This window comes from Vulpes vulpes, chromosome 9, assembly GCF_048418805.1.
Source record: "Vulpes vulpes isolate BD-2025 chromosome 9, VulVul3, whole genome shotgun sequence".
NCBI classification, from domain to species: domain Eukaryota; kingdom Metazoa; phylum Chordata; class Mammalia; order Carnivora; family Canidae; genus Vulpes; species Vulpes vulpes.
Genome location: NC_132788.1, coordinates 62,257,357 through 62,274,396, shown reverse-complemented (window position 1 = coordinate 62,274,396; position 17,040 = coordinate 62,257,357). Strand labels below are relative to the sequence as shown.

Here is a 17,040-nt window from a genome sequence, read left to right as displayed (position 1 = left end):
AACAGAGTAGAGGTGAGAGCTGAGGCACTGACCTGCCCCTCGTCCCTCTCTCGCGCCCTCTTCATTGCCCAACTGCCTCTGTCCTTCCCTTAAGAGGCCAAGTTCACTCCTGCCTCTAGGCCTTCAGACTCATTCCCTCTGCCTGGCGAGCCATCCTCCCAAGTCCCTAGGTGGCCTGCTTCTTCATGTCCTTCAGGTCCTTATCCAAGGTCATGTGGTCAGAGCGTCCTCTGATGACAACCTCATCTGGAAATGAGTCTTCAGCATCTGCAGTGCCCCTCCCCCTGCATTCCCTTGCCCTGCTCTATGTTTTTCATCTATTTAGTCTTTGCTTAGTTTTTAGTGACTATTCTCATTTTAAATTACTTTTTTAAATATTATGTTTTTAGAGCAGTTTTAGGTTCATAGCAAATTTAAAAGGAAAGTACAGAGATTTCCCATATGCCCCCACACATGCACAGCCTCCCCTGTTATCAACATCCCCCACCGCACTGTACATCTGTTACAAATGATAAACCTACAGGGACACATCATAGTCACCCAGAGTCCAGAGTTGACACTAGAGCTCACTCTTGGTATTTTATACTCTATGGGTTTAGGCAAACATATAATGATATATATCCATCATTATAATATCAAACAGGGTAGTTTTCCTCCCTTACACATACTCTGTGCTATCTATGTATCCCTCCCTGCCACCTAACCCCTGGCAACCACTGATCTTTTTCCTGTCTCCATAGTTTCGCCTTTTTCCAGAATATCATATAGTTGGAATCGTAAAGTATATGGCCTTTTCAGATTGGCTTCTTTCACTTAGTGATATGCATCTAAGGCTCCTCCATGTCTTCTCAGGGCTTGCTGGCTCATTTCTTTATAGCACTGAATAACATTCCATTGTCTGGATGTACCACAGTTTACTTGTCCATTCACGTACTGAAGGACATCTTGGTTGCTCTATTTTTTTCTTCATAAGCATTTTTTACCACCTGAAATTATATTTTTTTACCTCTTTGTTTACTCGCTGGTTTTTGGTGTCCACCACTAGAAAGTAAATTCTATGAAGTCAGGGACTTGATCTACCCTATTCATCACTGGGCCTGAAGCACGCAAAACTGATACTCCTCACCCATTTTCAGGGGCTACTATGACCCTTAGACCACTTTCAGCCCTTCATGGATTCATAAAATTTTATACCTAGAAAAGATATTAAAGGTATCTTAGTTTAATTCACCCATTTTACAGATGAGAAAATGAAAACCAAGAAGAAATGACTTGGGGGCACCTGTCTGGCTCAGTTAGTAGAGTATGTGAGTCTTAATGTCAGGGTCATGAGTTCGAGCCCCACGTTGGGTATGGAGATTACTTAAAAAACAAAGTGGCTTGTCCAAAAGCCAAATGACTAATTAGCATATCACTCTGAACTTAACTCTCCAGACTTCTGGCTGGTGGTATCTCTTCCCCTCTATTTATCCCCCATGTTGTAGTTTTGTAATTCCCTGCCTGCCTGTCTTATTTTTATTTATTTGTTTATAGTATATTCACAGAGTTGTACAATGATCACCACCATCTAAAGTTAGAATATTTTTGGCAACCCAATAAGAAACCCTATGCCCATTAGCAATCATTCTCCTTCTCCTCTGCCCCAGCTCCTGGCAATAAATAATCTACTGTCTGTCTCTATGGATTTGTCTATTCTGGACATTTCCTATAATTAGAATCACACAATATCATGACTGGTTTCTTTTACTTAGCACACTGTTTTCAAGGTACATCGTGTTGGAGTATATATCATTACCCTACTCCTTTTCATGGCTGAATAATATTCCATCACATCACTAGATTACATTTTATTCATCCATTCACCAGTTGATGGACATTTGGTTTGTTTCTACCTTTTGGCTATTATATTATATATATTATATTATATATAATATATATAGAGTATATATTATATAATATATATATTATATTATATATATATTATATATATTATATATTATGAATATTGCTGCTACGGACATTCATGTGCAGGTTTCTGTATGGATGTATGTTTTCATTTCTCTTGGTGGACACATATGAGTAGAATTATTGAGTCATATGATAGCTTTTTGTTTAACATTTTGAGCAGCTCACAGATTGTTCTCCAAAGTGGGTGAACCATTTATGTTCCCTCCAGCAACATATAAGGGTTCCAATTCTTCTGCAACCTCATTAACACTTGTGATTGTCTGCCTTTTTTATTTTAGCCATCCTAGTGGTTATAAGGTGGTATCTCACTGGGGTTTGGATTTGTATTTTCTTAATGTCTAATGATGCTGAGCATCTTTTCATGTGTTCACTGGCCACTCATGTAAGTTCTTCAGAGAAATGTCTATTCAAATTCTTTACCCATTTTTTTTAATTGGGCCCCTGTCTATTGGAAGCATGCTTTTCTTTGCCTTTGGAAATTATCCTGGAACCTTATTTTATTTGCCTATGGTTACTTTTTCAGCTCATCCAAGCCCTGGTGAATTCTGTTTCCACTCAATCTCCTAACATTTTTAAGAGCTGCAGGATCATGTAATCATAGAATGAGACTCATAGAAGCCCAAGTAAATACGTGGTGTGATGTTTGGCACAGGGAAAGAGCTCAGGAAATGTTTAGCGATTGCATGGAATGAATAAATGCAGAGAATTCAAAAGAAAATAATAGCTTTTACAAAGAAAGAAACCTGAGAAGTAATCTAGTCTAAGATAACAAAAGCATGTACACTGCCCCTCTAAATTCCCTGGCCATCGCAGGCATCATCAATTGATTGCAGCACTGTTTTTAACTAATGCCTGGAGGAGGCTTCACAATCTTCAACAGAGTTTTGGGCAGTTACTACCAACTGATCACAGTTGGCTTGAGAGAGAAGAGTCATTTGCCATCACTGTCAGATTTTAAAACTGAGGCTCAGAGAAGTACTGTAAATGTGGCATTTTCAAAACCCAGATTGTCTGATTCCAGAACTAGCACTCATCCCTCTGTGCCCTACTAAAGCACTTGCCCAGCACCAATAATACACAGTGATTCTAAATCTCCCATTTTTGGCTTGCCCGTGGCATTTTGGAATGGGTTCTTTATCGGGTTCCCAGGTGCTCATTGGTAGCCCAGTGATGTTCCCTCTTATTGGGACATGCTCAGCCCCAACCAGACTCCGGCCACCAATATGACCCTCCTGAGCAAGCCCCACCCCCCACAGATTGCCTGGTAATTCCTGTCCATTTGAGAATGTGCTGGTTGGGCGTTGAGTCTTGTCACAGTTCAGCTCTCTTGTCAGCTGAGCGCTTTCCCTGCCTGTTGATCCTGGCACAAGGCCAGGCCTAATAAATGCCAGTGAGGCATGGACAGCCCTGCCTCCTTCATGACACTGACCTCCAAGACAGTGCATGCTGGCACCATGCTTCTATCCCATACCCCTCAGGGTGCAGAACGGGAAAGTTGAGGCTGTCCAGAGAGAGCATGCCCCTCAGTTTCTCCTAGGCCCCCACTCACCTTCTCCTTCATCTTCTCAATCTTCTTCACAGAGCTGCGGCGCTGGGGCCGGTCCTCGTGCCGGAGCAGGTTCATGCTGAGGTCTCCTGATTTGTTGAACTGCTTCTCCTCCTGCTTCTCGGCCTCCTTCAGCTTGCTTTCTGCACTGATACTCTCAGCATGGTACATGTGGTAGGTTTTCATGACCTGGGGATGCACAGGGGCAGGAAATCAGCAGCCTGCACAGCCCAGCACACGGCCCCCTGGGCTCCCAGCCCCATTCAGGTTCTGTGTGCCAGGAAGCCACCCACACCCTGTCCTCTTCCTTCCACACACTCCAAGCTGCCCATGGTTCTTTACTTTAGCACCAACTCTGGGGACTGGAAATGATGATCATCCTCAGTAGAGGCTTCACTGCCATTATCATCTTTAGCAACATCATGACATCCTTACCGAATGCCAGGAATGGACTAGTAAGGAGGAAATTTAAAAGCCCCCGCACATTTGGGGGGGTCTCAGAGGGGATAAGACATACTTGGACCTCCCTCAGCTGCCCCCTCTTGCCCTGCCAGCAGCCATGACTCTTGTCCCTCCCCCCCTCCCCCCAGAGTCAATGGGAAAGCCCCTCCTCAGGTACTCATGGAACTGCACTGGGAATGTGCAAATCATTTTCTCAGCTGTTTCCTTACTGGCCTGCAAATGGCTCTGTCCCCAGAAGGAGTATTACTGGATATACTAATTGCTATTCTGTGCTTTCTGAAATAAACTCATCCTTGGCTATACAATGAATTCCCACAAAGCAAACCACACTTGGCTCTTCCACTTCCATAGTAAAAGTCCAATATTGTTATAACAAGGGAGTTTTAGAGACAGAAGAAATCCTAGATGTCATCTAATCCAAATTTTACAAATAGGGAAACTGGGGCCCAGAAGAGCAAAATGGCTTATCTATGATGGCACAACATTATCAGTGTAATCTCCAAACTTTTCATCCGTGGGGCCAACACCACAATCAAGCTACAGAACAATTCCACTACACCACCAAGGGCCCTCACACCCCGCTGCAATAGATCCCTATGCCATCTCCCAGCCCCAGACAATCACTGATTTGCTTTCTGTCGCTGTAGTTGAGTTTCGTGTGTTCTAGAACTTTATATACATGGAACCAAGGCATATAAATTCTTTGGGGTCTGCCCTCTTTTGCTCAGCATGATTTTTCTGAGATTCTCTCATGTTTTATCAGTTCTTTTTTTACTGCTGAGTAGTATTCCACTGGAGATCTGTATCAGTATTTGTCTATTTATTCGTATGTTAATAGTTACTTGGATTGTTCACAGTTTTGGTCTATTATGAATAAAGCTGCTAAAAATGTCCAGGTATAATTCTTTGTGTGGACATATGTTTTCGTTTCTCTCAGGTAAATACCTAGGAATGGAATGGAGGGTCATACAGGAAGTGTACATTTGACCAAATTAGAAATCTGGTCTCTGACTTTTAATCCATCACTCTTTCTACCATATCATACTGTTTCCATAATTCAATACCATTTTCACAGCAGGTATGAACAGTTTGGGCAGCCTTAGAGCAAGTAGGGCAGTCCTCACCAACAGGGCTCTATCTCCTGGTCCCCAACCAGGCATACACCTTTCCTGTGCAATAGCTTATGATCATTTTTCTGTGCTATGAAACACAAGAAGTTTCTGGAATCCATGACTCCTGAACCTTGTTTGTTCTCTTCTGTTGTTTGGATAGCTATAGCAACTAATAGAGTAGAGGTTTCTATGTGAGGATGGGATATGCTCCTACCTAGTGGGGCCCTTTAAGTCCGGGAACTTGGAACGAATTTCTGGCCAGCACTATAACCTTATTCATTCTCATATGAAGTCCTGTGAAGTGAGTTTATTACAGTGAAGGATTCTTCTGTAATTATTACATTAAATCACAGCATTTCTCTGTTGCACAGAAAGTCCTCTTTGCCATAGGCCAGGAGTTAATGGAGGAAGCAGGTATTGTAGAGTATGAACTCTGGTTCAAATGTCTGGGCTGAATCTTGATGATACCACTTACCAGCTGTGTGACCTTGGGCAAGTCATAGAACCTCTCCATTTCCTATCTGTAAAATGGGGATAACCATGGCACCTACCTCATAGATTTGCTGTGAAAACTAAATGAGTCCATTCAGGTAAAGTGCTGAGAACAACACCTGCCTCATAGTAAGAGCCATGTAGAATATCAGCTGCCACTACCACCACCACCGCCGCCGCCGCTGCCTGATTTGGGCTGAGGGTTTGAGAACCTTGAATTTACTTACTTGACTTCAGGAAAATGCTTATAAATTCTAAAGAACATTAGCTAATATGCAAAATTTTATTCTATACCATGTTCCTTCTCCCTTCCCCTTACATCTTGAAAACTTCCTCAAATTTCAAAACAATAAATGAATTAAAAATGCAATCAACTTTTCTTCATTGGTCGTAGTGAAAGACCTCTTACCTGCATTCCACCCATGTTTGCTTTTTTGAGTTGCCCTAAAGCTTCTAGAGATGCCATTCTCAGTGATTTCATCCCCTCCTTATGCCAGTTCCACTAAGCTTATCTCCGAACTCAATGGACCAAAAAGGGTGCCAATTGATGTGTTCTCGACATCTAGCGGCCAAAAGGAACGACTGCAGGTAACTAAAGCAATTGCCAATTTTTCCACCACCTTTACGCCAGGGCTCCTGCAACACCAAGTGGCTGACTTGGGAATGCTGGCTGATGTCTGTCTCCCAGGCCCCTGCCTTTCCATTCTCAAAGCTTTTCTCTTTTCCTCCACATTCATGGGCACCACTGGTTTCTCTGCTTTTCTACCATGATGCCGGTGGTGTTCATTTCTGGACTTATCCCTTTCTGGGTTCAATGATTCCCACTAAAGCCACATTTTCTGTTTCAGCTGCTGAGGTCTGCTTATCTCACCACAAATCTATCATCTGTGTTGAGCGGTTCAGAGGAAGAGAGAGCATTCTATTTGCAATTAGATCTTCCTGTCCAATCATCCATGCATCCATCCATCTATTCACTCAAGGTCAGCATCCCAGCTGGGTGTTCTCAGCCTCCTGCATTTCCCTTTGCCTAGTTTTTCACTCAAACCACACAGTACTCTTCTTACTCTGCAACAAACCAAACTTCCCATTACATTCTCCAAACTGAGTCGCAAAAGTCCCAAGCTTGAAGAACATGGCCAGAGGGCCCTGGGGCCCAACTCTCAGGGATCCAGTTGGTAATTCCAGATCCTAAGAATAACAGTGAACTTGATTGCCTAGGGTGACTTAGGTCAGACAGCTGCCACAAAAGAGTTCACCTAGGGGGCCTGTTAGAAATGAGTCTAACTACATCCAGAATCCTCCAGATGTTTGCTTTGTTTAATTACCTGAAACACGGGCTTTAGCATGAAAGGTCCTTAGCTCAATAACTTAGAACAGTCTGCTCAATATTGCCAGCCAGGATGATTAAATAATATTTAAACTTATCAATTACTTGAGAATTTGCAAACATCTTTTTTTTATTACCCCCAAAGAGCATTTCAGTTAATCTGTACCCCAACCCTGGGAGGCAGTATGATAACAATAATGATAATAGCAGCTAACATTCACTGAACACTTCATGCCTAGCCTTTTTCTAAGCACTATACACATATTAACTCTTTTATTTCTCACAAAAAGCCTAGGAGGTAGACACCACATGATCACCACATGATCCCTGCTTTACAGAAGTAGAAACCACAAAATAAGGATGATCCACTATCCCACACGGACTCAAGAGACCTGGTTTTGAGACTCAACCCTCCCCTCAAACTTGCTGAGTAACAGTGGCAGAGACTTGTCTTCTCTTTGCCAGCTGCTGGAGACCAGAATAGTGGTGGATGGGAATGTGCTCCGTAAGTTGTGACTATAAGGTAACTGGCTGACAGCAGGGTTGAAGCTGGGAAGGGCGCAGAGGTGGATGTAGGAAGGAGTTCAACTGAGGCCAAAGTACTGAGACCCAGTCTTCAAGTTGGCACCCCTGAAGGACCCCTTATAGGGACCCACCTGGGTTAATGGGATGTTCACATTCCAACCCACCAGACTCTGTCAGGGAGATCCCTTGGAACAAGTCTAGCATAGGCTGAGAAGGACCCTATAAGGACATATAAGTTGAGACCACTGTTCTTGGACACAGATCAGTTTCACATATTCTCAAAAGGCTCTCCAGAAATCTTGGTGTATTAACCCATTATTGAAAAAACTGAGGCTCAGAAATGGCAAGTGAATTGTACAAAGTCACAGAACAAGCCAGATAGCTAGGACTTCTGAGCTACAGTGTTGCTGCTATAGTAACCATGTTGCTCTTGGCTGCATACACTTTGCTTTCTGCATCTTTCCAAATCCTCAGATCATGAAAATAAGGAAGTATTATATGCATAGTCCTTCAGACCCTCATTTAAATGGAAAAGAAGCCAAAGGAAATACAGAAGTTGACAGCATCAAGAAAAGGAACATGCTAGGGCAAGACAAGAACCCAGTTGTTAGACAGTAGGTTCTCAACAATGAAGTTCATGCACACTTCCTCTACCCTGCAGGCAGGGCCATCTCTAGCCATGCAAAAGCTTTGTATGGGTGAAATCCTGGGCCAATGCATGCCAAAACATCCTTGAAGGAAAAATGAGTTTCCATATTTCAATATAACCACCCACACTCTGTGTGGCCTACCTTCTCTTTAGAACTTATAATTGCTATCTTATTTACTCATTTTGCATGTCTATTCACTGTCTCACAACAAGTCAAGTGCAATGTCCAGAGGGCCAGGACCTTGTTGAAGAGCATATTCCCTGTACTAAAGCAGAGACTGGTGCCCAGCAAGTATCAGTTTATATTTGCATGAATGAATGAAGGACAGCTGGCTGGGTGTGAGTGGAAGGATGGATGGATGGAAGGAAGGATAGATAGGGAGATGGTTGAATGGACAGATGGGTGAGTGGGTAAACAAGTAGATGAATGGCTGGCTGGATGGAAGGAACAGAGGAAAGAGAAGGAGAAAAAATGGGGGAAATACAGTTCTACTGCCTTTGACCTTGGTGAACATATTTGGAGGTAGGGAGACAGACAGGGTCTCCACCAACACAGAAAACACCCTCTAGCAGGGACATGGACAAGTTTACAAACTATTATTACATGGTATAGTAAGGGCTATGATGAGGGAAGCATAGGGTGCTAAAGGATTGCTTTCTGGAGAAAGTATCATCTAAACTGAACCTTGACGGTGCCTGGGTGGCTCAGTGAGTTAAGTATCTGACCTTCAGCTCTGGTCATGATCCCAGGGTCCTGAGATCAAGCCTGGCATCAGGCTCCCTGTTCAGTAGGGAGTCTGCTTCTCCCTCTGCCTCTCTGACCCCCACTCACGCTCACTCTCTCTCTCTCTTTCAAATAAATAAATAAAATTTAAAAAAAATAATAAAAATAGATAAACCAAACCTTGAAGGAAGAGTAGCTGTTACCTGGGTGAACAGGGCAGGAGCGGGAGTAGAATGTTCCAGAAAAAGGGAGCAGCTGAGCACCAAGCCCAAAAAGAACAGGAGTCAAACAGGTCTGAGGAAGAGCTTCCAGGCAGAAGTATTTCAGGTGTTTGAGTACTAGCCAATGGAGTCACCTCCATATTCTCCCCCAGATACTTCCCCCTCAGTGGACATTTGTTGTTTTTCCCTGCCTAGGATCATCCAGTCCTCCTTCTGGAACAGCTTCCTGATTTTGTTTCAGGAAATCCCCAAATTCCCCTCCAGTGTTCTCAGTCCCTGTGGATCATGAGAAATGGACACCACCCTCCAATCCCAGGCGTAGGAATGAGACACAGGCCTGGCCAACCAGTAAACATTATGTTTACCTGACCATAGTGATGGGAGCCCATGATCACAGCCAGGCCAACCAGAAAAACCCCGGGGCTTTGCTGGGAATGTTGGGAAAGGTATGTTAATTTTCCACCAGAAGGCATCGAGCTGATAGAAAGTGAGCTTGCACTGAGGGGTCATCTTTGTCACTCGCTGGGAGAAGCCTGCTTGATCATGAAGACATCACAGAGGAAAGCAAATGGATGGATGGATGGATGGATGGATGGATGGATGGATGGAGAGGAGGAGGAGAGGGAGACAGAGAAAGGAAGGAGGAAATAAGATAAAATGGAGGAGGTGCGGTCTCTTGCCTTTGATCATGTGAGTCTATTGAAGGTGTGGGGAAAACAGCTACACCTCCAAGCAGGTTTCTACTGAGCAGTTCGTGGCATGCCACGCATGATACCAGGTGCTGGCAAAACTACTACATGGAAGACAGGGAATGTGACCTCATAGAATACACAGCCTGCTGGGGAGACAGCCAAACAAGTGTGCAAACCTCTGAGATTCAATACAGGCATCTTTCGCTCCAGCCAGTTTGCGTGGATTCCCATCCCTCACTATTGCAGGAGTCCCTGCTAGTCTCCCCATTGCCCACCTTGGTCCTGGGCCCACTGTAGTGCCCAACTCACACAACAGACAGACTGACCACCTGAGCAGGGGGCTGCTCGTCCTGTGTCCCAACCTCCTGCTTCGCTGCTGCCACAGTGCTGCTCCCCACAGCCTCCCTCTGTCCTTCATATCCAAATCAAATGCCACCTCTTCTCTGTGGCCTTCTTGATGCCCAGGTGGACTTCATCTCCCCACCACTCCTCTCACTGTGTCCATATCCCCCACAAGGACACCTGTCCCACGATGTAGCTACATCCCATCCTCTGCACACAGGGGATAATTAGTAAATATATGATGAGCAAGTGAACGAATGTCTTTGAGGGAGAGGCGAGGAGGTTTTCTGGAGAGAAACCTCATCCTGCTGTTCTTAGGACCACATCCATCCCCAAACAAACCTGGGCCGCACCCTGGCCAGCAGGCTGTCATGGTTCAGCAGCCTGCCTTGCCTCACCCTGAGTCAGAGACATTCCCTCGTCTCCCTCTGAGGGTAACGTGACATGAGGATAGAGGAGCCTCAGAGTTCCTCTCATTTCGTGCCTTCATGCCTTTCGCCCTACAGGTGGGCAAAATCAAGGACCGGAGCCCAGCTAGCCGGCACTGAGTCAGTGTTTCCCAAAGCGTGAGATGGGAACCAACTGTGTCAGCAGGATGACCCTTTTAGCTGTTACAGATGTGTTATTAACCCTTTTGGTTCTCTTGGCATCCTTTCAAAAAAAAAAAAAAGAAAGATTTTATTTATTTATTCATGAGAGACACACAGAGAGAGGCAGAGATATAGGCAGAGGGAGAAGCAGGCTCCCTATGGGGAGCTCAATGTGGGACTCGATCTCAGGACCCTGGGATCATGCCCTGAGCTGAAGGCAGATGCTCCACCACTCAGCCACCCAGGCATTCCTCTTGGCATCCTTCTGATTATATCAGGAGGAAAAGCTCAGAACCGGGCTCACCAATCTAATGCCTCTCCAGCTGCTTTGCAGGCACCAGCAAGAATGAACACTCCCCTACCTTCATTTAACTTCTGGAACCCTTCTGCTTATGCCAAGTTGCTTTTCATTCACTAATGTAAGATAAGATAGCTTTCCAGGGACTCCTGGGTGGCTCAGCAGTTTAGTGCCTGCCTTCAGCCCAGGGCGTGATCCTGGAGTCCTGGGATCGAGTCCCACACCAGGCTCCCTGCATGGAGCCTGCTTCTTCCTCTGCCTGTGTCTCTGCTTCTGTGTGTGTCTCATGAATAAATAAATAAAATATTTTTTTAAAAAAAATATGCTTCCAAAACAAATGTATAAAGGACTTATGTATATTTATATAAATAGTTGAATGTACTTATATAAATAACTTTGGGGAGTAGACTAGGAGCTGGTGACTGTTGGCTGGCTACCTAACCTGTCTGTGCCTCAGATCCGTCACCTCTAAAATGGGGTGATAATACTTTCAACCACCTCAATGGGTCATGGTGAGGATGAAATGAATTAAGAGGTAAAGTGATTAGTCCAGTGCCCAGCACATGATAAGCATCATATAAGAGGGGAGACTCTAATTATTAAGGATATGAACCAGTCTCCAAAATATAACTACAAAAGCAAGATGAAGAACTGGTGGTCCAGTTATTACCACTTGCATAAAAACAAGGGTGTGCAGGATACATCCATACATGTATGCCTATTGATAATCAGACATCTCTGAGAGAACGCACCGCTGAATTAGAAACCAGGAACTGAGGTTGTATGGAGTAAGGGGCACTGAGGCAACAGGAGACCTACTTCTCCAAATAACTTTGTACTGTTTGCCAGGCATTGTGCTATGCCTCTGCCACTCACTCTTCTCAGAACAATCCAGAGATGAGTTGGTAACATCTCCATAGTCAGAGGGCTTGACAAGGGACAGGACCTTGAACCCAGGCCTGGCTGACTCTTCCCAATACACAAGGCTGCTTTCCCACTAACTCATTAGGACAGGGAGATTTTTTTTTTAATTGAGTCAATTTAAAGAAAAATACTAAAAAAAGGAGAGAAGGTCCAATGACATGTAACCATGGTGGTTACACTTGAATGATGACAGACACAGAGGCATCATCCAGGAAGACTCAGAGTGAGCCCAGGAGGAGCTGAAGCCAGAATTCAGGTTGCTGGGCTCCTCATCTCAGGCTCTCTCTGTCCCTGAGTGTGGACATCAGAAAGGAGATGCCTTCACAAAAATTTGCCTGGGGGCCCAGAGTTGATTTCATACCACTGAGCCCAGCACAAGATCAAATCAAAGCCTGAATAAGTGGGGAGACCATTTGTTACTCCAACGAGTGTCTACCTGTCACCAGCTGTGGCTAGATGTGGACGTTCCTTGGGTGCCCTCCATGTCACCCTGAGCCAAGTCCCAGGGGCCCCTTCTGCAGCCAGCAGGCCTGGAAATCAGGCAGTCCTGCCTGGGAAAGCCTGGAGCACAGTGACTGAGCACAAAGAAAGGGCCAGAGAGGGGACGCTGCAGTATTTGTCACTTCAAAACATGACAGATACGTTTCTTGATCTAGGACTACATTGAAAATCTGAACATATTTTTAGCTCAATGATGAAAACACAGGGGGAGCTTTTCATTGTTGGTTTTGTTTATGCCTCTTCTGAAAGGATTTAGCATGTTGGCTGACATTCTCAACTTCTGCCCTTTTTTCCTCCCAGGCCAGCATATGATGATTGAGGGCTATATTCTGTCAGGCCAACTGATGGGAGTTTAGAAAAAAAGAGATGAGGTGGGGTGTGTATGTGCACTCACACATGCACGTGTGCTTGCACACATGCTGGCATGTTTTAGAAAGGAGAGCACCTCAAGGTGATGAAGACCAGGCAGAGGAAGGCTTCTTGAGTGAATGAATGAATGAACGAATGAAAATGGCTAGCCCTGCAGTCTCCTCTGCACCCTGGTCTCAGACGGAGACAAGCCTTTTCCCTAAAGTGGGTGACAGATGGCCCTTAGCATTTATCTCTATCATTGCTGTGCTCAGTAGCACCCTCTGACCCTGTCCCTCTTCTAGAAAACATTACAAGAAAAAAAGTGAGGCTTACTGGATGATTTTTTCTCAACTCTATTTGTTCCTCAGTCATCAGTGGTCATGGCTCCAGGACCAGGAGATGAGAGGAAGTTGTGTAACCAGGCACAGTGACTAGAAAGTGCCCAAAAGAAACCCCTAGAAACTAAGCATGGGATTTGAGGTCCACTGTGCCCTTAGCAGCTAGGTGGCTGCTCCCCTGGCTGGCTGCAAGCATGCCCCTTTGCATTGTGACTTGGCAAGTAACTCCCATCAGGAGCTTATGTTTACTTCTCCAGGCCTCAGCTTGTGGGCTTGGCTGTGTGACTTGCTTTGGCCAATAGCCTATGTGCAAGTATGACACAAGCAGAGGCTCAAAAAGTGCTGGCACACTCGGTGTTTACCGCTTTGGGCTCTTTTTTTAATTGGCTGAGAAACCGTAGCCATGTCAGTGGTCCTACCTGAACTCAGCCCAAATTGCCAACCTACAAAATTATGAGCAAATAAAATAGGTGCTGTTTTAAGTCACTGGGATTTGATATAGTTTGTTACGCAGCAACTGAAAACTGCTGCAAAGGCCTTAAGCAGGGCACTTCTTTCTCAGTTTCTTCATAACACATATGAAGTACCTAACACAGTGTGAGACCACTCACTGAATGGCCACAGTTGTTACTATCCTTGTTTCACAATAAAGAAAATGAGGTCCAGATGTTAACTGACCTGGCTGAGCTGGTCGGTGATGCAGCAAGACATGGAACCCAGATCGGTCTGTAATCAGTTTGTTCTGCTGGCATCCTACGCTGCCGCCCGCGCTGAGAATCCTCTTCCTCCTCCTCTCTTCCCCTCTGCTGCTTTCTTTCATTCTTACCCCTCCTAAGGCTCCACGTTCAAAATTCATCCTTGATCATAGCAGCCCACCTGAAGCCATCACTTTTCTCAACCCTCGATCTCTCTTGTAGGAACACACTCTCCCTCTCGTGTCTTCACTCAGTAAATAGGTATGGATCACCCACTATGTGCCAGCTCTGCCAGAAGTTCTGGGCACATGATGGAGAACCCGGGATAGCACTCACAGGACTCATGGGTGGTGCCCCCTTCGGAGCCCACATATCCAGCACACACGCCACTCTGTCTTGGGCTGTTCAATCACCACGTCACGTACTTTACTCTTGTCTCCCTACCCAGATTTGAAACTGGTGAGCAAAACCACTTTTATTCATTTATTCATACATCCTTCCCTCCTCTGCTTCAGCAGGCGCCCTGGGAACACTGGGGATGTAAAAGACACTTCAAAGATGAACTCTTGAAATGTTCACAGCTGGCCGCTGTGCCTCTTGCAGTGCTGGCTCCACAGCAAGCAGCCCTAAATGCTCAAATTTAAATGATTTCTGGGCAACTATTGAAGACTCAGTGTGCCGTCAATAAATGACTTGGGGGGTGTGCTGCTGGCACTCTGAGGCTCCTTCCTCTATGGGTGGCTACAGGAGACAGCTAGGCAGATGATGGCCCTCCCTCCACCACCAGCTCTGAGACCATCTCCTGTCTGCCATGGGCATAGCAAGCAGGGCCAGACCTGCACCATTCCTGTACAGCTGCCCTGCCCCGTGGCCAGCAGAGGCAAGTGTGTGTGGAACACCTGCTGGATTCAGGGAACTGTGCTGGGTGCCAGTACCATCTTCCAAATCTCTGCCTGCTTCATCCAATTTACCACGTGGCAGATCTGTTGATCACAGGGGAGACTGACAGGTGACGTCACCTGCCAGAGGCCAAACACTGGGTTCAGAGCCTCTGGGCATTAAGTGCAGTGTTACTGACCAAGATGTGGCTCTAGGGTGACTACATGCCAGCTGGGGACACAAGGATAACATGATAGATTTTTTCAAACTGCTATAAGAATTCAAAGCCCAGAGGTAACAGCTTTCAAAAGGTGGAGTTTGGTCTGGGTTTGAAAAATGAGTAGAACACACATACGCAGAGAAAGAAAGAGGACAGCTGTAAACAGGGGAGCTGCAGAGGTAAAGGAGCAGAGCAGGGGAAGTATGTGGGGTATGCAGAGGGCGTCAAGAAGAGGAGCCCAGCTGGGGCCCAGAGGAAAGGTTAGAGACCTGGGTGAGAGTGGGGAGGCCCTTGGCACCAGGACCCAGGCGTTAAAATGCCACAGAGGAAAGTGATCCAATCAAGGCAGTGCCTGAGGAACATAAAAAGGACCTAGATTGGGGAATGTTGGTCCAGCCAAGTCCTCTGCAGAATTCTGAGTAAGGAAAGCCCCACTGGAGACCAGCCTTGCACTTTTATCACCACCCATCCCCAACCAGAAATGCACAACAGCCTGTTTCACACTCGCCAGGGAGGCAGAAATGATGATGATGATGATAACACAAGAACTTCTGATACGCCATGGCTTCTTGTCCTTTGATCTACACGTGCTTTACATACCTGGTCTCCTTCAACTCCCATGCAGTCTGCAAGAAGTAGGTGTTGTTATGTCTGTTTAACAACTGAATTTGAAGCCAGGTCTCTGGCTTTCGGGTCTGTGCTTTAAACCACTGGGTGAGTCTCCCCCACAATGCTCAGCTGACTCAGTCGCTTGAGAAACAGCAATTCTTCCTTTCCCCTAATGATGACCCAGCTAAAAACTGTCCAAGGCTCAGGATGCACTCCTTAACTTGAAATAATTGAAATGTGAGTTTCAACTCTTACAGATTAAACTCTAGGAGCTCTTGCCTCCATTTTACTGAGTCGGAGACTGAGGCCCAGAATCTGAGGCAGGAATTACAATGTGAGGTCCAGGCTCTCGGGCAAAAGCTCTTGGCCCCTAAGAAATGCACTACCTGCTGGCCAAGGAGGACGTGAACACGGAAGGAAAATAACACCAAAGAGAGGAGTCTTCTTGCAACCTGCTCTTCTTTCCCTTCCTTGAATATAGTTTTAGCAGCAGAATCCCCACTTTTAATGAGAGACTTTATAAGGCACCCTGTCATACTTAAAAGACAGCAGCTTTTTTCTACCCTGTCTTTGTGGGTGAAGGGTCTGGAGTCTGCCTACTGGGGCTACCTCACCCCACTCCCCTAGGTTGTCCCTGAGGCTCACCACATTCCTCCATAATGAAGCCCAAGGGCTCTCAAGGCACAATCAGTAAACTCCTGCATCATAACTTGGTGTGCCTGCATTCCACATTCAAGGACTCTCTTGGGTTCTAATATCCATCCCAAGTCCAGTTAGATTTTGCCGCCATGCAGGTAGCAAGGTCAGTTCCGGGCCAAGTTGTAATGTACTTAAATCATTCCTTGGAGATGACAAGACATGCTCACCCCCTTCACCTCATCTGATACTCAGAACAGTGCTCCATTTTGCAGATGAGAATACTGAAACTCAGCTGAGCTACATATATGCCTAAATTTTCATCACTAATAGGGAGCAGACCTCAATTTCAGCCCATTGCACCTGACTCCAAACCCACATCCCTGCCTCGGGAGGTTTTGTGTCCATGCTGTCCCCACCTTGACCTTGCATCTCCTACTTTGGTAGGTACCACATTCTCACAGATGGCAGGTCATGCAAACCTCTTGTGAACTTACACAAACCAAACATGCTCAGGGCCCCATCCCACATATATAGAATCAGAAGCCAGGGTTGTAAACCATTACATCCCACAACGATGACCCCTTATCACTCAGGCAATAAGACACAGCAAAAACATCCAAGGTCATCCCAGGTCTCTGGTTAGATTCCAGGTCTCTGGTTTGCTCCTGGTACTGAAGGAAGAGGACTCAATCCCAAGCCCACAGCAGAGCCTGAGCAGGACTTACTGTGTAGAGCTCATTGGTGACCTTCAGGAGCTCCTCATGCATCTGCAGGCCAATCTCCTTGCTCTGGAATATGGAAAAACAAATGTCAGAGGGGGAGAAGGTCACTGGTTGCATTGACCAATTTCCTTTTCAACACAGAAAGGGCAGGAATACTTGGGATGGGATGGGAATGGGTACAGAAATCAATGTAAACCTTATTGGTCTAGACTTG

General features: G+C 45.6%; 1 protein-coding gene across 8 annotated transcripts in view; it reads right to left on the bottom strand.

The window, feature by feature from the left end:
- Positions 1–17,040, bottom strand: part of SRGAP3 (SLIT-ROBO Rho GTPase activating protein 3) — a 316,267-nt gene that overhangs the window by 73,430 nt on the left and 225,797 nt on the right. For all 8 annotated transcript variants that reach the window (XR_011994562.1, XM_072722250.1, XM_072722251.1 and 5 more), the window contains 2 exons: positions 16,830–16,892; positions 3,518–3,703 (listed from right to left, as the gene is read on the bottom strand). Coding sequence is in view for 7 of the 8 variants with exons in the window: in XM_072722250.1 (XP_072578351.1) it covers positions 3,518–3,703; positions 16,830–16,892 (249 nt within the window). In the remaining variant the exon portion in view is untranslated. The remainder of the gene's footprint in view (positions 1–3,517; positions 3,704–16,829; positions 16,893–17,040) is intronic.